Source organism: Pristiophorus japonicus, chromosome 8, assembly GCF_044704955.1.
Source record: "Pristiophorus japonicus isolate sPriJap1 chromosome 8, sPriJap1.hap1, whole genome shotgun sequence".
Taxonomy (NCBI): Eukaryota; Metazoa; Chordata; class Chondrichthyes; family Pristiophoridae; genus Pristiophorus; species Pristiophorus japonicus.
In genome coordinates this window covers 100,007,194-100,034,131 of record NC_091984.1, presented here as the reverse complement: position 1 = coordinate 100,034,131, position 26,938 = coordinate 100,007,194, and the positions used below count along the sequence as shown (strand labels likewise).

General features: G+C 46.7%; 1 protein-coding gene across 2 annotated transcripts in view; it reads right to left on the bottom strand.

Moving 5' to 3' along the window:
* Positions 1 to 3,503, bottom strand: part of edem3 (ER degradation enhancer, mannosidase alpha-like 3) — a 97,846-nt gene extending 94,343 nt beyond the window's left edge. For both annotated transcript variants that reach the window (XM_070887177.1, XM_070887178.1), the window contains exon 1: positions 3,217 to 3,503. In XM_070887177.1, the coding sequence (XP_070743278.1) occupies positions 3,217 to 3,356 (140 nt within the window). In that variant the 5' untranslated portion in view covers positions 3,357 to 3,503. The remainder of the gene's footprint in view (positions 1 to 3,216) is intronic.
* Between the last annotated feature and the right edge of the window lie 23,435 nt (positions 3,504 to 26,938).

Genomic DNA, 26,938 nt, shown 5'->3' with positions numbered 1-26,938 from the left:
GGGATTGAAGGCCGATAAATCCCCGGGGCCTGATAGTCTGTATCCCAGAGTACTTAAGGAAGTAGCCCTAGAAATAGTGGATATACTTGTGATAATTTTCCAACAGTCTATCGACTCTGGATCGGTTCCTATGGACTGGAGGGTACCTAATGTAACACCACTTTTTAAGAAGGGAGGGAGAGAGAAGGCGGGTAATTATAGACCGGTTAGTCTGACATCAGTAGTGAGGAAAATGTTGGAATCAATTATTAAAGATGAAATAGCAGCGCATTTGGAAAGCAGTGACAGAATCAGTCCAAGTCAGCATGGATTTATGAAAGGGAAATCCTGCTTGACAAATCTTCTAGAATTTTGTGAGGATGTAACTGGTAGAGTGGACAAGGAAGAACCGGTGGATGTGGTGTATTTGGACAAGTTCCCACACAAGAGATTGGTGTGCAAAATTAAAGCACATAGTATTGGGGGTAATGTACTGATATGGATAGAGAACTGGTTGGCAGACAGGAAGCAGAGAGTCGGGATAAATGGGTCCTTTTCAGAACGGTAGGCAGTGACTAGTGGGGTGCCGCAGGGCTCAGTGCTGGGACCCTAGCTATTTACAATATACATTAATGATTTAGATGAAGGAATCGAGTGTAATATCTCCAAGTTTGCAGATGACACTAAACTGGGGGGGGCGGTGTGAGCTGTGAGGAGGACGCCAAGAGGCTGTAGGGTAACTTGGACAGGTTAGGTGAGTGGGCAAACGAATGGCAGATGCAGTGTAATGTGGATAAATGTGAGGTTATCCTCTTTGGGGGCAAAAACACAAAGGCAGGATATTATCTGAATGGTGGCAGATTAGGAAAAGGGGAGGTGCAACGAGACCTGGGTGTCATGATACATCAGTCATTGAAAGTTGGCATGCAGGTACAGCAGGCGTTGAAGATGGCAAATGGTATGTTGGCCTTCATAGCTAGGGGATTTGAGTATAGGAGCAGGGAGGTCTTACTGCAGTTGTACAGGGCCTTGGTGAGGCCTCACCTGGAATATTGTGTTCAGTTTTGGTCTCCTAATCTGAGGAAGGACGTTCTTGCTGTTGAGAGAGTGCAGCAAAGGTTCACCAGATTGATTCCTGGGATGGCAGGACTGACATATGAGGAGAGACTGGATCGACTGGGCCTGTATTCACTGGAGCTTAGAAGGATGAGAAGGAATCTCATAGAAACATATAAAATTCTGACAGGATTGGACAGGTTAGATACAGGAAGAATGTTCCCGATGTTCGGGAAGTCCAGAACCAGGGGACAGAGTCTAAGGATAAGGGGTAAGCCATTTAGGACTGAGATGAGGAGAAACTTCTTCACTCAGAGAGTTGTTAACCTGTGGAATTCCCTACCGCAGAGAGTTGTTGATGCCAGTTCATTGGATAGATATGGCCCTTACAGCTAAAGGAATCAAGGGGTATGGAGAGAAAGCAGGAAAGGGGTACTGAGGTGAATGATCAGCCATGATCTTATTGAATGGCGGTGCAGGCTCAAAGGGCCGAATGGCCTACTCCTGCACCTGTTTTCTATATTTCTATGTTTCTATGACCAGGGGTCATGTTTAAAACATATGCAAGACCAGAACTAGGATGGATGATAGGCAGTGGAATGAGTTGCCAGCTCATGCAATGGATGCAGATTCACTGCATTCCTTCAAGAGAGAGGTGGACCTGTTTCTGGCTGGGGCAGACGTCACCTCGTACTAGGAGGTAGGTCCCCTGTAACATAAATCAGGATTATTACGGTCAACTGGACTACTTTCGGTTGTCTAAAGGGGCCAGAGATTAATTTTCCAGATTTTCCCCCAATTGGTCTAATGTCGTTTTTCGCCTCTCCCAGGAAATTACATGGCTCTGGTAAATGGAGACTGTATGCACTGTGCTGCATAACGCATGACAAACATATGGAACAGGCAAGATGGACCAGCTGGTCTTTTCCTGTTTGAAAAAAATATGAAAAATAGCTCTATTTACTCAAACAGTTAACATAAGAACATTTAAATTAAACTCCCTCATGCAGTGACAATACCTCTTCAGCAAAAATGATTTTACTGAGAAAAGTTACCAGTCACACAATATGTGACTAGGCAAATAATTTAAAATTCCACCTGCCATTAATTTACAATTTTATAGGTTGACATTCATTATACAAAGTTTATTTGAATTGGCTATATGAAAACTGCTTCCTTAAATCATACTTACAATGTTAAAACATAATTTTACTAGGGAATTATGGCTTGTGTGATGATTGTATATCAATCGACATCAATTTGTACCTGTAGATTTCAAGCGGTCTTGCACCACCTAAATTAATACAAATTTCTGACAAAATTGCCTTCTTCAAACTACATAACTTTCTTACATATATTATTTTAAATCTACCCAACGTGTTGGCATAGTTTACTGTATTTTTATTATCCTTTTTCTCAAAAATCAGAATTTAGAAAGTTCAGTGTCACATAGATTTTACAGTTTATCAATAAATGTCTTAGATATGTATTGTTCATCAACCACTCAATTTTTTTGAGATTAAAAATAGGAACATTTTAAATCATGATTTTTTTTTTTAAAGCAGACGGATGGCGTCACTAATTCCCACCACAGTATTAATGAAATGCCAGTTATTTTAGTTATCCAATAGCACCATGTTATTTAAAAAGGAGAATTAGCCCTACATAATTTGGTAAAACTTGGCACACAATATTTCCTTTTCTTGCTGCATAATCCCAAATTATCTGTTGCAACGATTTCCGAATTTCCACACACAGATCCATTACAGCTCAATGTTGTACTATCTCATAACTGTCTTTGAATAGTGATAGCACTATTAGGAATGAGGAGTGTGAAAACAATATAAAGTGGTCCCTGAACTAGTCGTTAAGAAATTTCTGACAGCACTCAAATCAGATTTTGGAAAAACAGATTTAATCCTAAACGAAACTCATTTATAAATAAATAGTGATACAATCCTCTAACATAGACATATACCGTAAGGCACACTTAACAAGAAAAAAATCATCCGGCAAACGTCACCTCTCGATCAGAACAGATCGAATGAAATGAACCAGACTTTCTCTTCCCCTTAACAAACTTAAAACTTCTAGCTGTGAACTAACACCATCTGGAAGGCATACACTTGTGCACACGTTAACGACACGTCATGGGGAGGTGAAAGGACCAAAACGACTCACCTGAGTTGTCGTTTCTCCTCTTTCTCCATCGCCCCCACCATCCCCAGCCCAAGGCAGGACACAGTGAGCAGCAGCAGCAGCATCCACCTCAGCAACGCAGAGGATGGGAACCTCTCTCTACCGCCTTGGGCACCAGTCATCGGGCCGGCTCTCACCCACACGCACACTGAGAGCAGAAACACTACAGGAGCATCCCATTCACTCACTCATACACTAACTCACTCACTCACTGGCAACTACTGTAATGTTACCAGCTCCCAATCCCACCTCTTCCTGGTAGCCGCCATCTTGTGGTGACGCTGTACAACTGACGTTGACAACTTCACAGTCCCCGCCTCCCCAGCGCCGAGACCGCGCCCGCTGATTGGCTCTGAGCCGTAGTGTGACGTCAGGCCTGCAGTTCTCCTGTATGGCTGGCGCCGCTGTCAATCAGGTCGGCGTTCCCGCCATTCTGCAGCGCTGATTGGTTCACGGACGTCACTGCCGGCGCGCGGGTTGGAACGTGTCGCTTTGTCTTCTCCCGGCCGCTGATTGGCTGCGGCTCTGAGCAGGGTCAATCTCATCGTCAATGGGCCTGCAGCTGTCATCATCATAGTCAGTACCCGGGGAAGACTTGCTTCCACTCTTAAAATGAGTCCTTAGGTGGCTGAACAGTCCAATACAACTCTTTTCGTTGCAACAAAATAAACAATTAGTTCAAGTGCCTCCTGAAACAGTCCAATACCAGAACCACAGTCCATGTCACAAGTGGGACAGATAGTTGTTGAGGGAAGGGAAGGGTGGGACAGGTTTGCCGCACGCTCCTTCTGCTCCCTGCGCTTGATTTCTGCATGCTCTCGGCGATGAGACTCGAGGTGCTCAGTGCCCTCCCTGATACACTTCCTCCACTTTGGCTAGGGATTCCCAGGTGTCAGTGGGGATGTTGCACTTTTTCAGGGAGGCTTCGAGGGTGTCCCTTGTAACACCGCCTTTGGCTCGTTTGCCGTGAAGGAGTTCTGAGTAGAGCACTTTCTTTTGGGAGTCTCATGTCTGGCATGTGAACGCACAGTGTGGCCTGCCCAGCAGAGCTGATCAAGTGTGGTCAGTGCTTCAATGCTGGGGATGTTGGCCTGGTCGAGGACACTAATGTTGGTGCGTCTGTCCTCCCAGGGGATTTGTAGGATCTTGCGGAGACATCGTGGTGGTATTTCTCCAACAACTTTAGGTATCTACTGTACATGGTCCATGTCTCTGAGCCATACAGGAGGGTGGGTATTACTACAGCCCTGTCAACCATGAGCTTGGTGGCAATTTTGAGGGCCTGGTCTTCAAACAATCTTTTCTTCAGGCGGCCGAAGGCTGCACTGGCACACTGGAGGCGGTGTTGAATCTTGTCGTCAATGTCTGCTCTTGTTGATAAGAGGCTCCCGAGGTATGGGAAATAGTCCACGTTGTCCAGGGCCACACCGTGGATCTTGATAACCGGGGGGGCAGTGCTGTGTGACGAGGACAGGCTGGTGGAGGACCTTTATCTTACGAATGTTTAGCATAAGGCCTATGCTTTCGTACGCCTCAGTAAATATGTCGACTACATCTTGGAGTTCAGCCTCTGTATGTGCGCAGACGCAGGCATCGTCCGCGTACTGTAGTTCGACGACAGAGGTTGGGGTGATCTTGGACCTGGCTTGGAGACAGCAAAGGTTGAACAGATTCCCACTGGTTCTATAGTTTAGTGAAGCTGTCAATCATCGCAGCAGTCCCTGGCTCCTGAGCAGGGGCCAGAGACAGCCAATGGGGGAAAGGCGCAGCTCAGTGGCATTTCTTATTGACAAATGTGACACATATTGTAAACCAATATAAACTTCTGGAGCACAAAAGCAAAATACTGCGGATGCTGGAAATCTGAAATAAAAACAGAAAATGCTGGAAATACTCAGCAGGTCAGGCAACATCTATGGAGAGAGAAACAGAGTTAACATTTCAGGTCAATGACCTGATCCAGAGTTATGGAGTTGTGGTTATAGATAGACACACATCGAGATTTGTTGCTTTGCCTAATCCCTCGTGGCTCAGCAGGTAAATGCACTATCTCATGCAGTACTGAGTTATACTGACTCAGAAAGTCACATTCCTGATTGGTATTTGGAGGCCCTTCACACACTTGCTGTAAGGTGTATGTGGAGAACAGGAGGGAATTTGTCTGTCACATTCGCATAACTTCGCACCTTCTTCCACCTCCGTAATATCGCCCGATTCTGCTCCTTCCTCAGCCTATTTGATGCACCTGCAACGGCTATTCTTCCCGCCTCCACATCGTTACCTCTGGTATCTCCCTAGGATCTATCCTTGGCCCCCTCCTAGTTCTCATCTACATGTTGCCCCTTGGCAACATCATCCGAAAGCACAGCGTCAGTTTCCACATGTACGCTGATGACATCCAGCTCTACGTCGCTACCAATTCTCTCAACCCCTCCATGGTCTCTAAATTGTCAGACTGCTTGTCCGACATCCAGCTCTGGATGAGCAGAAATTTTCTCCAATTGAATATTGGGAAAACCGAAGCCATTGTTTTCGGTCCCCACCATAAACTCCGTTCCCTAGCTACTGACTCCATCCCTCTCCCCAATGTCTGTTTGAGGCTGAACCAGACTGTCCGCAACTTTGGTGTCATATTTGACCCTGAAATGAGCTTTCAACCACATATCCACAGCATAACTAAGACTGCCTATTACCACCTCTGTAACATCGCCCGTCTCTGCCCTTGCCTCAGCTCATCCGCTGCTGAAACCCTCATCCGTGCCTTTGTTACTTCTAGATTTGACTATTCTAACGCACTCCTGGCTGGCCTCTCACATTTTACCCTATGTAAACTAGAGGTGATCCAAAACTAGGCTGCCCGTGTCCTAACTCGCACCAAGTCCTGCTCACCCATCACCCCTGTTCTCGCTGACCAACATTGGCTCCCGGATAAACAACTTCTCGACTTCAAAATTCTCATCCTTGTTTTCAAATCCCTCCATGGCCTCACTCCTCCCTATCTCTGTAATCTCCTTCAGCCCCACAACCCCCAAGATGTCTGCATTCCTCTAATTCTGCCCTCTTGAGCATCCTTCATTATAATCACTCAACCATTGGTGGCTGTGCCTTCTGCTGCCTCGGCACTAAGCTCTGGAATTCCCTGCCTAAAGCTCCCCGTCTATCTACCTCTCTTTCCTCCTTCAAGACGCACCTTAAAACCTACCTCTTTGACCAAGCTTTTGATCACCTGCCCTACTTTCTTCTTATACAGCTCGGTGTCAAATTTTCTGTCTCATAATACTCCTTTCACTGTGTTAAAGGCGCTATATAAATACAAGTTGTTGTTGAAGCCCTCATCCATACTTTTGTTACCTCCACACTCGGCATTTCCATTGCTCTCTTGGCCAACCTCCCATCTTTCACCTTTCTTAAATTTGAGCTCATCCAAAACTCTACTGTCCATATCCTAACTTGCACCAAGTCCCATTCACCCGTCACCCTTGTGTTCACTGACCTACATAGGCACCTGGTCAATTAGTTTGCATTTGTTTTTGAAAGCAGGGTGTTTGCAAATTAAATGAATTGAGTAGTGTTAATGTCAGAGCAGATTATACATGGACTGGGCTTGTTGGGATAGCTGACATTTTCTTGCGCTGTGCCTTATTCTATTAACTTAGTCACATCCTGGGAAAATGTCCAGTAAATGAATAAAACTCTACTCTATTCCATAAGCTCGGCTATTTTTCATTGCTCACTTTAGTTTCTGTTAGATAAACCTGAATTATATTCCTTATTTTGCTATCAGGCATTTTTTATTACTACTGATGTCAAGAAAGCAATCTATATTTTCCGGGGTCATGCTCCTCCCCCTTTCTAACACCTGCCAATTTGAGGCAAAGTTATTTTTCAACATCCAGTACTTCTGAATAATGGATCACTGATTTGTACATCTCTTTTCATACTTGCCTGACACTGAGCTAAAACAAATTAAGAACATTTTAGATGGGGGTGGGAGGGGGGGACTAAAGTGTTAGCCAGCAAGAAATTTGTATGAGAAAAAGAGACTGATGAGATATATGTAATGTATTTGATTATGGGTTCTTTGCTTAAGAATTCATAGCAACACATTGCTATCAAGAACTAGTTGGTTTATTAACAAAGGATTAACAATCACACTACATTCAACACTGCCTCCAGTGCACCAGTGCAGCCTTTGGCCGCCTGAGGAAAATAATTTTTGAAGACCAGGCCCTCAAAACTGTCACCAAGCTCATGGCCTACAGGGCTGTAGTAATACCCGCCCTCCTGTATGGCTCAGAGACATGGACCATGTACACCTCAGGTCGCTGGAGAAATACCACCAACGATGTCTCCGCAAGATCCTACAAATCCCCTGGGAGGACAGATGCACCAACATTAGCGTTCTCGACCAGGCCAACATTCCCAGCATTGAAGAACTGACCACACTTGATCAGCTCCGCTGGACAGGTCACATTGTTCGCATGCCAGACACAAGACTCCCAAAGCAAGCGTTCTACTCAGAACTCCTTCACGGCAAATGAACCAAAGGTGGGCAGAGGAAACGTTACAGGGACACCCTTAAAGCCTCCCTGAAAAAGTGCAACATCCACTGACACCTGGGAGTCCCTGGCCAAAGACCGCCCTAAGTGGAAGAAGTGCATCCGGGAGGGCGCTGAGCACCTCGAGTCTCATCACCGAGAGCATGCAGAAATCAAGCACTAGCAGCAGAAAGACCGTGCGGCAAACCTGTCCCACCCACTCTTTCCCTCAACGACTATCTGTCCCACCTGTGACAGGGACTGTGGTTCTCGTATTGGACTGTTCAGCCACCTAAGGACTCATTTTAACAGTGGAAGCAAATTTTCCTCGATTCTGAGGGACTGCCTATGATGATGATGGCACATTACCAATTCATCCACTAGGCTCGCAACTGCATACTTCATTGTGGATGACCTAGACCCAACTGACGAGGTTTTATTGAGTCTTGTGAACATCACTTGACTGGCTAAGCAACTCACAATGCAACAGCTGTAGAAACCTGTGAGCATCCTCATAAGTGCATACATCATAATATATAATTCACATTCTCACCATGCAGTGACATGGATGATGACATTGATACAGAATAACCCTGACATTTCCTAAAATCAAAGTGAGGGTGAAAGTGCAGCAGGATAACACTGTGTATTTAAAGATGCAACAGGATTCCGTGTGAGGAGGCATCCTGCAGATTGAAATATTGGTGTTGCTTGAGAATTGATCGGGAAAACTATTTCTGTAGATTAACAGTGATTTATATCATTCGTATTTTTTTAGTAAGCATCATGACCAAAAATAGCACTCTAGTGTGATAACATCAGGAGTAATGTTTTCTGCAGAACAGCTAGTTCTCATAAAATGGGAAGGATCTTGTCCAGACCGCCAACTCTTTCCCCTCCCCTGCCCCAAGCTACGTACTGCAGTACACTCTTGGTCAAAACATGTTGGTACACTAATAAATCCTAGGCACAGAAATACATAACAGTTGAAACTATGTCTCAAAGTTGGCAGGTCTTAGAGATTGGGAGGAGAATATAGATTGTTATCTTTGACATATGTAATAATAGCGAAAAATTCAGACTACATGAACATGAAATCATTGTGAAGCATCTGGAACTAGAATCTCAATATGATCTCAAGAACCATTTTTTATTTACCAATACTGCCTCCAGATTTCTCAATATCCTGAGCAAATCGAATCATATGTTCCAGAATGCTCTGTATTTGCTCACAGAACTACCTTCCCTGTCAAATATTTTGAGATGTACAAGGCAATAACAGATAATTCATCAAAACATTAAAGAGCAGAGTTCCAGAGGTGTGTAACTGTCCATAAAATCATCAGCAGAACAGTTGTACTTGTGGCTGCAGCAGGTGAGCAGGTGACAGTCTCCTTGGTAATGTGAAAGCGCCTCATACATTGTTCCTCAGTCAAGTGGAGTTAAGAGAAGTGCTCCCTGTGGACCCTCTGTGGATATGGCCTCCTGTTTAGTGCCCTCCTCCTCCCTCCTGGCAGCTTTTCCCACTCTTTGGTGTTTTCCTTGCTGCTCCCAATCATCTTCTGTTTCCAAAGGCAGCCCGACCAGACCACCCATGTTTGGAGCCAGACTATTTGTGAGGCAAAGATCAACAACAGTGCCAAAGCAGAAAAACATCTCTCTGTGCAGACAAAATTAACTTTAAAGAGTGCTGGAACACAGCAAAAAACAGCAGGAAGAAGTACTAAACCAGCAGGCATCTGTAAGTACTGCATGATCCCTTTAAATAGCACTGTTAAGGGATCCTTCATGCCGGTTAACATCACATTGTGCTGAGCAAGGTCAGCATGCGGCGAGTGAGAGGCTGGGTGGTCGAAAACAGAAAACGGATCCACCAGGAAGTGCAGGGTCATCATCTGCATATATTAATTTCAACTTTGAATGTTGCCGCTGTGCGCCCCTGACGCAAGCACTACCTCCTCTAGCAATATGGTGGGCAGCACACTACTGGTTGGATGTGTGCACGCGCCTCCTGCCCACCATTTTGTAGGCTGCTGAGCGCCTGACAAATAAGTGCTGCGCGGCACAATTTCTAGGCTCATGGCTCTTCATCTGACTCTTTTTCCATTAACAGTAGTAATCCAAGGCTGTGTTCTTTCCCTCACATTCATGCAAACCACCCACATTTGATATGTATAGTTGGTGATATGGAGCTCATATACACTTATTTGCAAATTAAAACTGATAAGCTCATAATAAAAGATGAAACTGAGCACTGTGTACAATGAGCAAGTGTGACCTTAGCTCCTTTAATGAGACTCCAGAGTGCAGGTGCCTCGTGGGTGGCCTGCTTATATACCATGCTCCCAAGGGATGCTGGGATCCCTTGGGACTCCAACAGGTGGGCCCTCTGGTGGTAGTGTAACACAGGTTGCAAGGGGTTAAATACACACCAAAAACCACTGCCACTCCCAGCTCTTAACTAATGCTGCTACTCCAGGGAATGGAACTCTTCTGCACATAAACGTCTGTGGGCATAAACCTATCTGAAAGTGTCATGTATTCAACTATCTTTGTAACCCATGTATAAGCTGACCTAAGTTGTACACCTTGAGAACATTGACCACAACGGGGTGAACTTGTGGGAGACACTCCTAACCTGGACTTTCAGGTATAAAAGGGGAAGCTCCACCCACCTTCATCACTTGAGGTCTTGGTAATAAAGGTAACTGGTCACAGAGTGACCTTCTCTCAAGTATGGGCCTCGTGTGCATTTATACTGTACAGTAAGGACATATCATTGGCGACGAGAAACTGGGATTTAAACCACGCGAGCATGGCCACTAGCAGCACAGAAGAGAGGTACTGTGTTGATGATGATTGGGATGACTTTATTGAGAGACTACAGCAAAGTTTTGTCACTAAGGAATGGTTGGGACAGGATTTGGCCGACAAACACAGGGCTCATCTCCTGACGGTTTGTGGATTCAGAACGTACTCCCTGATGAAGGACCTTCCAGCACCAGAGAAGCCAGTGGATAAGACGTTCGAAGAGCTCAGTAAGTTGATCGGGGAACACCTTAAACCGGCGAGCAGCATGCACATGGCGAGACACCGGTTTTACACGCACCGGTGGCGAGAAGGGCAAAGCGTTCCAGACTTCGTGGCAGACCTCCGGCGACTGGCGAGCTTATGTAAGTTCCCAGATGCACGCAGAGCGGAGATGCTGCAAGACTTTTTTATTGAGGGCATCGGGCACACTGGGGTTTTCAGGAAACTGATTGAGACCAAAGACTTGACCTTGGAAGCAGCAACTCTGATAGCTCAGATATTTATCTCAGGGGAGGAAGAGACCAGAATGATGTATGACAAAAATCTTGGCTCAAATGCAGCAAACGACCAGGGAGTCAACATTGTTAACACGGCACACAGTTCTCTAGGCAGACAAGGGCAATCGGACATGCCCCAGCATGTAGTCGAACCCAAAGGGGGAATTCAACAGAGACAATGGCGAGCTGAACGGCGATTCATGCCATCGCAATGGACAATGCAGCTAGTAATGGGGCCATCAACACCTGTTAATGGTGCACTTAAGGACAGTTATAGAGACAGTCAGAGACGATGGACCTTTTGTTTCCAACAACGGGGCTTTCAGCTCATGTTGGAGGTGTGGAGGCAAACATCCAGCCAGAGCTTGCAGGTATCAGCAATATACCTGCAGTAACTGCAACGTCAGCGGTCACTTGGCGCGTATATACAGGAAGCCAGTAGCCAGGTTGATGCACGAGGAGGACGGGCCCGATGTAAGCCCTACGAAGCTAAATGAATACTGGGGGAAATCGCTGGAAGCTGAAGTTCAGCGGGTTCATGTAGAGCACATATACAGTTCATATACCAGGACGCCACCGATAATGATGAAAGTGCTCCTCAATGGCATCCCAGTATTAATGGAGCTAGACACGGGGGCCAGCCAGTCCCTGATGAGTATCAAACAGTTCAAAAGGTTGTGGGTGTCCAAGGCCACGAGGCCAAAATTATTGCTGATTGACGCACAGCTACGGACATATACAAAGGAGATAATTCCGGTGTTAGGCAGCATCATGGTAGTCGTGACCCACAAAGATTTGGAGAACAGGTTGCCACTCTGGACCCGCACTATTGGGGAGGAGTTGGCTTGCTGTCATGAACTGGAAATGGGACGATGTCAATGCAATTTCCTCTGTGGAGCAGAGTATCATGCTCACAGGTCCTGGACAAATTTGACTCGTTATTTCAACCCGGCATCGGCACTTTCATGGGGACCAAGGTAGTGATTCACATAAACCCGGATGCCAGGCCAGTACACCACAAGGCCAGAGCGCTGCCGTACGTGATGCAGGAAAAGATAGAATGCGAATTGGACCGCCTGCTGAGGGAAGGCATCATCTCGCCAGTCGAATTCAGTGACTGGGTGAGCCCGATCGGGCCGTGCTCAAGGCGGAGGGGTCGGTCAGGATATGTGGTGATTACAAGGCCACCATCAATCGGTTGTCACTCCAAGACCAGTACCCGCTACTGAGAGTGGAGGACCTCTTTGCGATGCTATCCGATGGCAAACATTTTTCAAAATTGGACCTGACCTCAGCTTACATGACCCAGGAGCTGGCGAGTGAGGCGAAGAAGCTGACCACCATCACGACACACAAGGGGTTGTTTGAGTACAACAGATGTCCGTTTGGGATTCGCTCGGCCACCGCAAAATCTTCCAACGAAATATGGAACGCCTTCTCAAGTCGATTCCAGGGACGGTGGTTTTTCAGGACGACATCCTCATCACGGATCGCGATACTGAAGAACAACTCCACAACCTGGAGGAGGTATTTCGCAGACTGGACCAGGTAGGGCTGCGACTGAAAAAGGCGAAGTGCGTCTTCTTAGCTCCAGAGGTAGAATTCCTGGGGAGGAGTTTGGCAGCAGACGGGATCAGACCTACTACGTCCAAAACAGAAGCGATCCAGAGAGCCCTCAGACTCCGTAACACGACGGAGCTGCGTTCGTTCCTGGGGTTCCTGAACTATTTTGGTAATTTTCTCCTCAAATTGAGCATGCTGTTAGAGCCCGCTACACATGCTCCTACGCAAAGGCCACGATTGGGTCTGGGGGGACAGCCAGGAAAAGGCTTTTGATAGAGCACCCAATTTGTTATGCTCCAATAAACTGTTAACGTTATATGACCCGTGTAAGAAACCTGTTTTAACGTGCGATGCGTCGTCCTATGGGGTCGGGTGTGTGTTGCAGCATATGAATGCCAATGGTCAGTTTTCTAAGGACAGTAGCGGATCTTTATTTGTCCATACTTTAATCTGGCGGTCTGTCACAGGTGAGCCTTCGCTTTCGAAAGTTTCAACAGCTATGACCATCTCAGCATCATGCTCAATTGCCCCCTGAGTGGTGGCTAGTGGGAGCCTGCTGAGTGCATCGTCACAGTTTTCAGTGCCCTGTCTGTGTCGAATTGTATAGTCATAGCCAGCTAACGTGAGTGCCCACCTCTGTATGCGGGCCGATGCATTCGCATTTATGGCCTTGTTGTCGGCCAAAATGGACGTGGTCTGTGCTTCACAAGCACTGAATTCCAGGACTTCATGGCAGGCAATGGAATTAACCATGCTAGAATGGCACCGTTCAAGCCAGCCTCAAATGGCCAGGCAGAACGAGCAGTGCAGATAATCAAACAGGGGATGCTCAGAATCCAAGGGGGTTCCCTACAAACCCGTTTATGACGCCTCCTGTTGGCCTATAGATCCCGACCACACTCGCTCACAGGGGTTCCACCCGCAGAGCTACTAATGAAAAGGACGCTCAAAACCGATTATCCCTTATACACCCCACCATGAAAGAAATTGTCGAGAGCAGGCGCCAGTCACAATATGACTACCATGACAGGAATGCGAGGGTGCGATGTATTGATGTAAATGATCCTGTTTTTGTCCTCAACTACGCTGCAGGGCCCAAATGGCTCGCAGGCACTGTGGTTGCCAAAGAGGGAAATAGGATTCTGGTAGTTAAACTTACCAATGGACAAATCTGCCGCAAACATGTGGATCAAACAAAAAGGAGGTTCAGCAACCCCATAGAAAAAGCAGAGGAAGAACACGATATAGAGTTCACTCCACCACAGGTGACCGAACACCGGAACCAAAGGGAGGAGAGCCCAAAGGGCAGTTGGAGCAGCGCGAGTCCGGAGTCGGAGGCCTATAAAAGGCCCAGCGAGAGAGTGAGGTGGCGGCAGTTGGAGCAGCGCGAGTCCGGTGTTGGTGAGGCCTATAAAAGACCCAGCGGAAGAGTGAGGCAGCAGCAGTTGGAGCAGCGCCAGTCCGGGGTTGGTGAGGCCTATAAAAGGCCCAGCGGGAGAGTGAAGCGGCGGCAGTTGGAGCAGCGCCAGTCCGGGGTTGGTGAGGCCTATAAAAGGCCCAGCGGGAGAGTGAGGCGGCGGCAGTTGGAGCAGCGCCAGTCCGGGGTTGGTGAGGCCTATAAAAGGCCCAGCGGGAGAGTGAGGCGGCGGCAGTTGGAGCAGCGCGAGTCCGGGGTTGGTGAGGCCTATAAAAGGCGAGCTTGTGCAGCTACAGGGAGAAGGCAAAAAAGAAGTAAAAAGAAACAGAAAGGTGACGTCACAGCCAAACGGGTAAGTGATTGGCTGGTGATTGGTGAGTAGTTTTTCTTTCTTCTCTTTAACAGTGAGTAAACTTTAACATCATTGTTGCCTATCTAAAGGTTAAGTCATGGCAGAAGAGCTCGGTCATGTATTATGCTCCTCCTGTACTATGTGGGAACTCAGGGATGACTCCAGTGTCCCTGACGACTACATGTGCGGGAAGTGTATCCACCTCCAGCTCCTGACGGACCGCGTTGCGGAGTTGGAGCTGAGGGTGGATTCACTCTGGAGCATCCACGATGCTGAGAATGACGTGAGTATCACGTGTAGCGAGTTGGTCATACCACAGGAGAAGGGTCCACAGCCAGATAGGGAATGGAAGACCAGCAGGAAGAGCAGTGCAAAGAAGGTAGTGCAGGGATCCCCTGTGGTCATCCCCCTGCAAAACAGATACACTGCTTTGAGTACTGTTGAGGGAGATGACTCATCAGGGGAGGGCAGCGGCAGCCAGGTTCATGGCACCATGGCTGGCTCTGTTGCACAGGAGGGCAGGAAAAAGAGTGGGAGAGCGATAGTGATAGGGGATTCAATTGTTAGGGGAATAGATAGGGTTTCTGCGGCCGCAACCGAGACTCCAGGATAGTATGTTGCCTCCCTGGTGCAAAGGTCAAGGATGTCTCGGAGCGGGTGCAGGACATTCTAAAAAGGGAGGGAGAACAGCCAGTTGTAGTGGTGCACATTGGTACCAACGACATAGGTAAAAAAAGGGATGAGGTCCTACGAAACAAATTTAAGGAGCTAGGAGCTAAATTAAAAAGTAGGACCTCAAAAGTAGTAATCTCGGGATTGCTACCAGTGCCACATGCTAGTCAGAGTAGGAATCGCAGGATAGCGCAGATGAATACGTGGCTTGAGCAGTGGTGCAGCAGGGAGGGATTCAAATTCCTGGGGCATTGGAACCGGTTCTGGGGGAGGTGGGACCAGTACAAACTGGACGGTCTGCACCTGGGCAGGACCAGAACCAATGTCCTAGGGGGAGTGTTTGCTGGTGCTGTTGGGGAGGAGTTAAACTAATATGGCAGGGGAATGGGAACCAATGGAGGGAGACAGAGGGAAACAAAAAGGAGACAAAAGTAAAAAACAGAAAGGAGATGAGAAAAAGTGGAGGGCAGAGAAACGCAAGACAAAGAACAAAAAGGACCACTGTACAACAAAATTCTAAAAGGACAAAGGGTGTTAAAAAAACAAGCCTGAAGGCTTTGTGTCTTAATGCAAGGAGTATCCGTAATAAGGTGGATGAATTAACTGTGCAAATAGATGTTAACAAATATGATGTGATTGGGATTACGGCTCCAGGATGATCAGGGCTGGGAACTCAACATCCAGGGGTATTCAACATTCATGAAGGATAGAATAAAAGGAAAAGGAGGTGGGGTAGCATTGCTGGTTAAAGAGGAGATTAATACAATAGTTAGGAATGACATTAGCTTGAATGATGTGGAATCCATATGGGTAGAGCTGCAGAACACCAAAGGGCAAAAAAAGTTAGTGGGAGTTGTGTACAGACCTCCAAACAGTAGTAATGATGTTGGGGAGGGCATCAAACAAGAAATTATGGGTGCATGCAATAAGGGTGCAGCAGTTATAATGGGTGACTTTAATATGCACATAGATTGGGCTAACCAAACTAGAAACAATACGGTGGAGGAGGATTTCCTGGAGTGCATAAGGGATGGTTTTCTCGACCAATATGTTGAGGAACCAACTAGGGGAGAGGCCATCTTAGACTGGGTGTTGTGTAATGAGAGAGGATTAATTAGCAATCTCGTTGTGCGAGGCCCCTTGGGGAAGAGTGACCATAATATGGTGGAATTTTGCATTAGGATGGAGAATGAAACAGTTAATTCAGAGACCATGGTCCAGAACTTAAAGAAGGGTAACTTTGAAGGTATGAGGCGTGAATTGGCTAGGATTGATTGGCGAATGATACTTGAGGGGTTGACTGTGGATTGACAATGGCAGACATTTAGAGACCGCATGGATGAATTACAACAATTGTACATTCCTGTCTGGCATAAAAATAAAAAAGTGAAGGTGGCTCAACCGTGGCTATCAAGGGAAATCAGGGATAGTATTAAAACCAAGGAAGTGGCATACAAATTGGCCAGAAATAGCAGCGAATCAGGATACTGGGAGAAATTTAGAACTCAGCAGAGGAGGACAAAGGGTTTGATTAGGGTAGGGAAAATGGAGTACGAGAAGAAGCTTGCAGGGAACATTAAGACGGATTGCAAAAGTTTTTATAGATATGTAAAGAGAAAAAGGTTAGTAAAGACAAATATAGGTCCCCTGCAGTCAGAATCAGGGGAAGTCATAACGGGGAACAAGGAAATGGCGGAACAATTGAACAAGTACTTTGGTTCGGTATTCACTAAGGAGGACACTAACAACATTCCGGATATAAGAAGGGTCAGAGGGTCTAGTAAGGAGGAGGAACTGAGGGAAATCCTTATTAGTCGGGAAATTGTGTTGGGGAAATTGATGGGATTGAAGGCCGATAAATCTCCAGGGCCTGATGGACTGGATCCCAGAGTACTTAAGGAGGTGGCCTTGGAAATAGCGGATGCATTGACAGTCATTTTCCAACATTCCATTGACTCTGGATCAGTTCCTATCGAGTGGAGGGTAGCCAATGTAACCCCACTTTTTAAAAAATGAGGGAGAGAGAAAACAGGGAATTATAGGCCGGTCAGCCTGACATCGGTAGTGGGTAAGATGATGGAATCAATTATTAAGGATGTCATAGCAGCGCATTTGGAAAGAGGTGACATGATAGGTCCAAGTCAGCATGGATTTGTGAAAGGGAAATCATGCTTGACAAATCTTCTGGAATTTTTTGAAGATGTTTCCAGTAGAGTGGACAAGGGAGAACCATTTGATGTGGTATATTTGGACTTTCAGAAGGCTTTCGACAAGGTTCCACACAAGAGATTAATGTGCAAAGTTAAAGCACATGGGATTGGGGGTAGTGTGCTGACATGGATTGAGAAATGGTTGTCAGACAGGAAGCAAAGAGTAGGAGTAAATGGGTACTTTTCAGAATGGCACACGGTGAGTAGTGGGGTACCGCAAGGTTCTGTGCTGGGGCCCCAGCTGTTTACACTGTATATTAATGATTTAGACGAGGAGATTAAATGTAGTATCTCCAAATTTGCGGGTGACACTAAGTTAGGTGGCAGTGTGAGCTGCGAGGAGGATGCTATGAAGCTGCAGAGCGACTTGGATAGGTTAGGTGAGTGGGCAAATGCATGGCAGATGAAGTATAATGTGGATAAATGTGAGGTTGTCCACTTTGGTGGTAAAAACAGAGAGACTGACTATTATCTGAATGGTGACAGATTAGGAAAAGGGGAGGGGCAACGAGACCTGGGTGTCATGGTACATCAGTCATTGAAGTTTGGCATGCAGGTACAGCAGGCGGTTAAGAAAGCAAATGGCATGTTGGCCTTCATAGCGAGGGGATTTGAGTACAAGGGCAGGGAGGTGTTGCTACAGTTGTACAGGGCCTTGGTGAGGCCACACCTGGAGTATTGTGTACAGTTTTGGTCTCCTAACCTGAGGAAGGACATTCTTGTTATTGAGGGAGTGCAGCGAAGGTTCACCAGACTGATTCCCGGGATGGCGGGACTGACCTATCAAGAAAGACTAAATCAACTGGGCTTGTATTCACTGGAGTTCAGAAGAATGAGAGGGGACCTTATAGAAACGTTTAAAATTATGATGGGTTTAGACAGGTTAGATGCAGGAAGAATGTTCACAATGTTGGGGAAGTCCAGAACCAGGGGTCACAGTCTAAGGATAAGGGGTAAGGCATTTAGGACCGAGATGAGGAGAAACTTCTTCACCCAGAGAGTGGTGAACCTGTGGAATTCCCTACCACAGAAAGTTGTTGAGGCCAATTCACTAAATATATTCAAAAAGGAGTTAGATGTAGTCCTTACTACTAGGGGGATCAAGGGGTATGGCAAGAAAGCAGGAATGGGGTACTGAAGTTGCATGTTCAGCCATGAGCTCATTGAATGGCGGTGCAGGCTAGAAGGGCCGAATGGCCTACTCCTGCACCTATTTTCTATGTTTCTATGTTTCAGTCACTGTGGGCAGTCCGGACAGGCCTGAGGCACCGCAAACAGCAGACACTCAAGCCAGCGCCCAACAACCGGAGCCCCAACTCAGGTGCTCTACAAGGTAAACCACCAGAGAGACTCAACCTGTGATCCCAATAAGACTTTGGGGGGGGAGGTGATGTCATGTATTCAACCAGCATTCTAACCCATGTATAAACTGACCTAAGTTGTACACCGTGAGAACACTGACCACTAGGTGGGAGACACTCCTAACCTGGACCTTCAGGTATAAAAGGGGAAACTCCACCCACCTTCATCACTGGAGTGTTAAGGAATAAAGGACAGGTCACAGACTGACCTCTCTCAAGCATGGGCCTCGTGTGCATTTATACTGTATAGTAAGGACGTATCAGTTTGGTGGCCAGGGATAGATGCAGACCTGGAACTTTGTGTTCGCAGGTGCATCACATGTGCTCAGCTGGGCAACGAACCTAGGGAAACCCCCCTTAGCCCCTGGTCCTAGCCCGCCAAGCCATGGTCACGCATCCATGTGGACTACACAGGTCCTTTCATGGGAAAAATGTTTTTGGTTGTAGTGGACGCCTACTCCAAATGGATTGAGTGTGCCATTTTAAATTCAAGCACATCCTCTGCCACGGTAGAAATTCTACGGGCAATGTTCGCCGCCCATGGTCTACCGGATGTCTTGGTCAGCGGCAATGGCCCGTGCTTCACAAGCACTGAATTCCAGGACTTCATGGCAGGCAATGGAATCAACCATGTCAGAACGGCACCGTTCAAGCCGGCCTCAAACGGTGAGGCGGAATGAGCAGTGCAGATAATCAAACAGGGAATGCTCAGAATCCAAGGGGGTTCCCTACAAAGCCGCTTATCACGCCTCCTGTTGGCCAATAGATCCCGACCACACTCGCTCACAGGGGTTCTACTCGCAGAGCTGCTAATGAAAAAGACGCTCAAAACCAGGTTATCCCTTATACACACCACTATGAAAGAAATTGTTGAGAGCAGGCATCAGTCACAATGTGACTACCATGACAGGAATGCGAGGGCGCGATGTATTGATGTCAATGACCCTGTTTTTGTCCTTAATTACGCTGCAGGGCCCAGATGGCTCGCAGGCACTGTGATTGCCAAAGAGGGGAATAGAATTTTGGTAGTTAAATTTACCAATGGACAAATCTGCTGCAAACACATGAATCAAACTAAAAGGTGGTTCAGCAACCCCATAGAAGAAGCAGAGGAAGAACACGACGTAGAGTTTACTCCACCACAGGTGACCGAACACCGCAACCAAGTGGAGGAGAGCCCAGTCACTGTGGGCAGTCCGGACAGGCCTGAGGCACCGCAAACAGCAGACACTCAGGCCAGCGCCCAACAACCGGAGCCCCAACTCAGGCGCTCTACAAGGGAGCGTAAACCACCAGAGAGACTTAACCTGTGATCCCAATAAGACTTTGTGGGGAGGTGATGTCATGTATTCAACTATCTTTGTAACCCATGTATAAGCTGACCTAAGTTGTATACCTTGAGAACATAGACCACAAAGGGGTGAACTTGTGGGAGACACTCCTAACCTGGACTTTCAGATATAAAAGGGGAAGCTCCACCCACCTTCATCACTTGAGGTCTTGGGAATAAAAGTAACTGGTCACAGAGTGACCTTCTCTCAAGTATGGGCCTCGTGTGCATTTATACTGTATAGTAAGGACATATCAGAAAGGACATGCGAATTCTGTGTTTTTGAAATGGCAAGGAAGTTTAAGAGCTTCTGGACTGCACCGCATGTTACTCCCACCCATTTTATAAAAACCATCTTCGAACACAGTTCCTGTATATAAGGCAGTTTGTGTTTGGGGCGAGGGAATGTCGCTTACTCACAGGTATCATTCGATTTAAAATAAACTTTCGCGCTCGGTGAATTTTCATCCCCATATTCGGTAAAAATGGAAGATTCAAAATGTCAGTGCCAACAGTATCCGTATGCAATCAGGAAGATAAACTCTTATTAAGAGAATTGAAGACAGGGGCAGTAAAGCAAATAGGGACAGTTTGTGTTTTAGTTTTCTACAGCTTTTATGCAAAATAAGATAAAGGAACTGGATCACATATATTAAAATATTACGGTCAAGAAGGATTCTCAAAATGTATTGCAATTTTGAATAGGTGGCAGAGGGAGACCACAAGCGGCCATCATGTAACATTAGGTAGAGTCCCAATGACACATATGACATTACACTCACAGTGTTACCCACAGGCCCACTACTATTAGAATGTTGAGCCCATACACCATATATAATGGACACATATCTGTACAAATATATAGTAATTAATCAAAATTGTCAGTCCTTCAGAGTTGATATCAATGAGAGCATACTGGTTATCAGAAATAAAAATTGAATAAAAGTACCTTTTAAATGGCACCAAAGGATGACCAAGAAATTGATAAAGAGAAAAGAGAATAGGAGAGTAAACTAGCAAGACACATAAAAGCAGATAGTAAAAGCTTCTATAGATATGTAAAAAAGAAGGGATTAGCAAAAGTAAATGTGGGTCCCTTAGAGGCAGAGATAGGAGAAATTATAATGGGGAATAAGAAAATTGCAGAGACGTTAAACAAATACTTTGTATCTGTCTTCACAGTAGAAGACACAAAAAACACTCCGGAGGGTCAAGCAAGAATGAGCAACTTAAAGAAATTAGTATTAGTAAAGAAATAGTACCGGAGAAATTAATGGGACTAATATTTGAAAAATCCCTTAGATCTGATGACCTACATCCTCAGATTTAAAAGAAGTGGCTACAGAGATAGTGGATATATTGGTTTTGATCTTCCACAATTCCCTAGGTTCTAGAACAATCCCTGTGGATTGGAAGGTAGCAAATGTAACCCCACTATTCAAGAAAGGAGGGAGAGAGAAAACAGGGAACTACAGGCCAGTTAACCTGACATCATTAGTAGCAAAAATGCTAGAATCTATTATTAGGGATGTGGTAATAGGGTACCTAGAAAATTATAATATGATTGGGCAGAATCAACATGGATTTATGAAAGGGAAATCCTGTTTGACAAATCTGTTAGAGTTTTTTCAGGTTGTAACTATCAGGGTAGATAAGGGGGAACCAGTGGATGTGGTTTATCTGGATTTTAAAAAGCATTCGATAAGGTGCCACACAAGGGGTTATTACACAAAAGTAGGGCTCATGCGATTGGGGGCAATATATTAGCATGAATTGAGGATTGGTTAATGGACAGAAAACAGAGAGTATGAATAAACAGGTCATTTTTGGGTTGGCAGACTGTAACTAGTGGGGTACCACAAGGATCAGTGCTTGGGCCTCAGCTATTTACAATCTATATCAATGACTCAGATGAGGGGACTGAGTGAATTATATCCAATTTTGCTGACGATACAAAGTTAGGTGGGAAAGTAAGCTGTGAGGAGGATGCAAAGATGCTGCAAATGGATATAGGCATGTAAACTGAGTGGGCTGTAACATGGCAAATGGAATATAATGTGGAGAAATGTTATCCACTTTGGTGAGAGATTGGGAAATGTTGGTATTCAGAGGGACCTGTGTGTCTTTGTAAACAAATCACAGAAAGTTAACATGCAGGTACAGCAAGCAATTAGGAAGGCAACAATAACAACAACTTTTTAAAATATAGCACCTTTAACGTCCCAAGGCGCTTCACAGGAGTATTACAAGACAAAAAATTTAACACTGAACCACATAAGGAGAAATTAGGACAGGCGACCAAAAGCTTAGTCAAAGAGGTAGGTTTAATGAGCATCTTAAAGGAGGAAAGAGAGTTAGAGAGGCGGAGAGGTTTAGGCAGGGAATTCCAGAGCTTGGGGCCGAGGCAACAGAATGCACGGCCACCAATGGTTAAGGGATGCTCAAGAAGGAAGAATTAGAGGAACACAGAGATCTCAGGGGGTTGTGGGGCTGAAGGAGATTACAGAGATATGGAGGGGCAATGCCATGGAGGGATATGAAAACAAGGATGAGAATTGTTTTAAAAAATTTGTTCATGGGATGTGGGCGTCATTTGCAAAGCCAACATTTATTGTCCATCCCTAATTGCCATTAAGAAGATGGTGGTGAATCGCCTCCTTGAACTGCTGCAGTCCATTTGATGAAGGTACTCCCACAGTACTATTAGGGAGGGAGTTCCAGGATTTTGACCCAGCGACGATGAAGAAACAGTGATATACTTCCAAGTCAGGATTATGTGTGACTTGGAGGGGAACGTGGAGGTGGTGGTATTCCCATGCCCCTGCTGCCCTGGGAGGTAAAGGTCACTGATTTGGGAGGTGCTGCCGAAGGAGCTTTGGTGAGTTGCTGCAGTGCATCTTGTAGATGGTACACACTGCAGCCACGGTACGCTGGTGGTGGAGGGAGTGAATGTTTAAGGGGGTGGATGGGGTGCCAATCAAACGGGCTGCTTTATCCTGGATGGTGTTGAGCTTCTTGTTGTTGGAGCTGCACTCATCCAGGCAAGTGGAGAATATTCCATCACACTCTGCTCTTGTTGCCACAGTATTTATGTGGCTGGTCCAGTTAGGTTTCTTGGCAATGGTGACTCCCAGGATGTTGATGGCGGGAGATTCAGCGATGGTAATGCCATTGAATGCCAAGGGGCAGAGGTTAGACTGTCTCTTGTTGGAGATAGTCAATGTTTGGCACTTGTGTAGCGTGAATGTTACGCCACTTATCAGCTCAAGCTTGAATGTCATCTAGGTCTTTACTAGCGGTTCCATTACAGACCCAATCCACGTCCGGACCGGGGTCAAACATAGAAACATAGAAACATAGAAAATAGGTGCAGGAGTAGGCCATTCGGCCCTTCTAGCCTGCACCGCCATTCAATGAGTTCATGGCTGAACATTCAACTTCAGTACCCCATTCCTGCTTTCTCGCCATACCCCTTGATCCCCCTAGCAGTAAGGACCTCATCTAACTCCTTTTTGAATATATTTAGTGAATTGGCCTCAACAACTTTCTGTGGTAGAGAATTCCACAGGTTCACCACTCTCTGGGTGAAGAAGTTCCTCCGCATCTCGGTCCTAAATGGCTTACCCCTTATCCTTAGACTGTGACCCCTGGTTCTGGACTTCCCCAACATTGGGAACATTCTTCCTGCATCTAACCTGTCTAACCCCGTCAGAATTTTATATGTTTCTATGAGGTCCCCTCTCATTCTTCTGAACTCCAGTGAATACAAGCCCAGTTGATCCAGTCTTTCTTGATAGGTCAGTCCCGCCATCCCGGGAATCAGTCTGGTGAACCTTCGCTGCACTCCCTCAATAGCAAGAATGTCCTTCCTCAGGTTAGGAGACCAAAACTGTACACAATACTCCAGGTGTGGCCTCACCAATGCCCTGTACAACTGTAGCAACACCTCCCTGCCCCTGTACTCAAATCCCCTTGCTATGAAGGCCAACATGCCATTTGCTTTCTTAACCGCCTGCTGCACCTGCATGCCAACCTTCAATGACTGATGTACCATGACACCCAGGTCTCTTTGCACCTCCCCTTTTCCTAATCTGTCACCATTCAGATAATAGTCTGTCTCTCTGTTTTTACCACCAAAGTGGATAACCTCACATTTATCCACATTATACTTCATCTGCCATGCATTTGCCCACTCACCTAACCTATCCAAGTCGCTCTGCAGCCTCACAGCATCCTCCTCGCAGCTCACACTGCCACCCAACTTAGTGTCATCCGCAAATTTGGAGATACTACATTTAATCCCCTCATCTAAATCATTAATGTTCATCTAAAACAGGACTGCGTCATCGCTCCAACCCTCTTCTCAATCTTACTCGCTGCCATGCTCCACCTCACAGTCAACAAGCTCCCTACTGGAACTAAACTACAGAATTAGTGGGAAGCTGTTTAACTTACGCCAACTCCAGGCCAGGTCCAAGATCACCCCAACCTCTGTCGTTGACGCCTGCGTCTGCGCACATTCTGAGGCTGTACTCCAGGATATAGTCGATGTATTCACCGAGGCATATGAAAGCATGGGCCTTACGCTTAACATCCGTAAGACAAAGGTCCTCCATCAGTCTGTCCTTGCTGCACAGCACTACCCCCCCAGTCATCAAGAGTCACGGAGCAGCCCTCGACAACGTGGACCACTTCCCATATCTTGGAAACCTTTTATCAACAAAGGCAGACATTGATGCGGAGATTCAACATCACCTCCAGTGCGCCAGTGCAATCTTTGGCCGCCTGAGGAAAAGAGTGTTCAAAGACCAGGCCCTCAAATCTACCACCAAGTTCATGGTCTACAAGGCTATATTAATACCCACCCTCCTGTATGGATCAGAGGCATGGACGATGTACAGAAGACACCTCAAGTCGCTGGCGATATATCACCAATGATATCTCCACAAGATCCTGAAAATCCCCTGGGAGGACAGGCGCACCAACATCAGTGTCCTCGCCCAGGCTAATATCCCCAGCATTGAAGCACTGACCACACTCGATCAGCTTCGCTGGGCAGGCCACATTGTTCGCATGCCAGACACGAGACTCCCTAAGCAATTGCTCTATGTGGAGCTCCTTTACAGCGGAAACATTACAAGGACACCCTCAAAGCCTCCCTGGTAAAGTGTGACATCACCACTGACACCTGGGAGTCCCTGGTCAAAGACTGCCCTAGGTGGAGAAAGTGCACCCGGGAGGGTGTTGAGCTCTTCGAATCTCAACGCCGCGTGTGTGAAGAGGTCAGGTGCAGGCAGCGGAAGGAGCGCACGATAAATCAGTCCTGATACGTCCTTACTATGCAGTATAAATGCACACGAGGCCCATGCTTGAGAGAAGGTCAGTCTGTGACCTGTCCTTTATTCCTTAGCACTCAAGTGATGAAGGTGGGTGGAGCTTCCCCTTTTATACCTGAAGGTCCAGGTTAGGAGTGTCTCCCACCTAGTGGTCATTGTTCTCACAGTGTACAACTTAGGTCAGATTATACATGGGTTACAATGCTGGTTGAATACATGACATCACCTCCCCCTTAAAAGTCTTATTGGGATCACAGGTTGAGTCTCTCTGGTGGTTTACGCTCTCTTGTAGAGCGCCTGAGTTGGGGCTCCAGTTGTTGGGCCCTGGCCTGAGTGTCTGCTGTTTGCAGTGCCTCAGGCCTATCCAGACTGCCCACAGCGATTGGGCTCTCCTCCCTTTGGTTCCGATGTGCGGTCACCTGTGGTGGAGTTAACTCTACATCGTGTTCTTCCTCTGCTTCTTCTATGGGATTGCTGAACCTCCTTTTTGTTTGATCCACGTGTTTGCGGCAGATTTGTCCATTGGCAAGTTTAACTACCAGAATCCTATTTCCCTCTTTGGCAATCACAGTGCCTGAGAGCCATTTGGGCCCTGCAGTGTAGTTGAGGACAAAAACAGGATCATTTACATCAATACATCTCACCTTCGTATTCCTGTTATGGTAATCATATTGTGGCTGGCGCCTGCTCTCGACAATTTCTTTCATGGTGGGGTGTATAAGGGATAGCCGGGTTTTGAGCGTCCTTTTCATTAGCAGCTCTGCGGGTGGAACCCCTGTGAGCGAGTGTGGTCGGGATTTATAGGCCAACAGGAGACGTGATAAGTGCCTTTGTAGGGAACCCCCTTGGATTCTGAGCATCCCCTGTTTGATTATCTGCACTGCTCGTTCTGCCTGGCTGTTTGAGGCCGGCTTGAACGGTGCCATTCTGACATGGTTAATTCCATTGCCTGCCATGAAGTCCTGGAATTCAGTGCTTGTGAAGCACAGGCCATTGTCGCTGACCAAAACGTCCGGTAGACCGTGGGCGGCGAACATTGCCCGTAGACTTTCTACTGTGGCAGAGGATGTGCTTGAATTTAAAATGTCACACTCGATCCATTTGGAGTAGGCGTCTACTACAACCAAAAACATTTTCCCCATGAAAGGACTTGCGTAGTCCACATGGATGCGTGACCAAGGCTTGGCGGGCCATGGCCAGGGGCTAAGTGGGGCTTCCCTTGGCGCATTGCCCAGCTGGGCACACGTGTTGCACCTGCGAACACAAAGTTCCAGATCTGCGTCTATCCCTGGTCACCAAACGTGTGACCTGGCAATTGCTTTCATCATGACAATGCCCGGGTGCTCATTGTGGAGTTCTCTGATGAACACCTCTCTGCCCATCTGGGGCATGACTACGCGGTTTCCCCACAGTAGGCAATCGGCCTGAATCGAGAGTTCATCCCTGCGCCCATTCAGGACACATTTCTTGACTAGAGACAGTAGCGGGTCTCTATTTGTCCAGACTTTAATCTGACGGGCTGTCACGGGTGAGCCTTCGCTTCCGAAAGCTTCAACAGCCATGACCATCTCAGCACATGCTCGGTAGCCCCCCTCAATGGTGGTTAGTGGAAGCCTG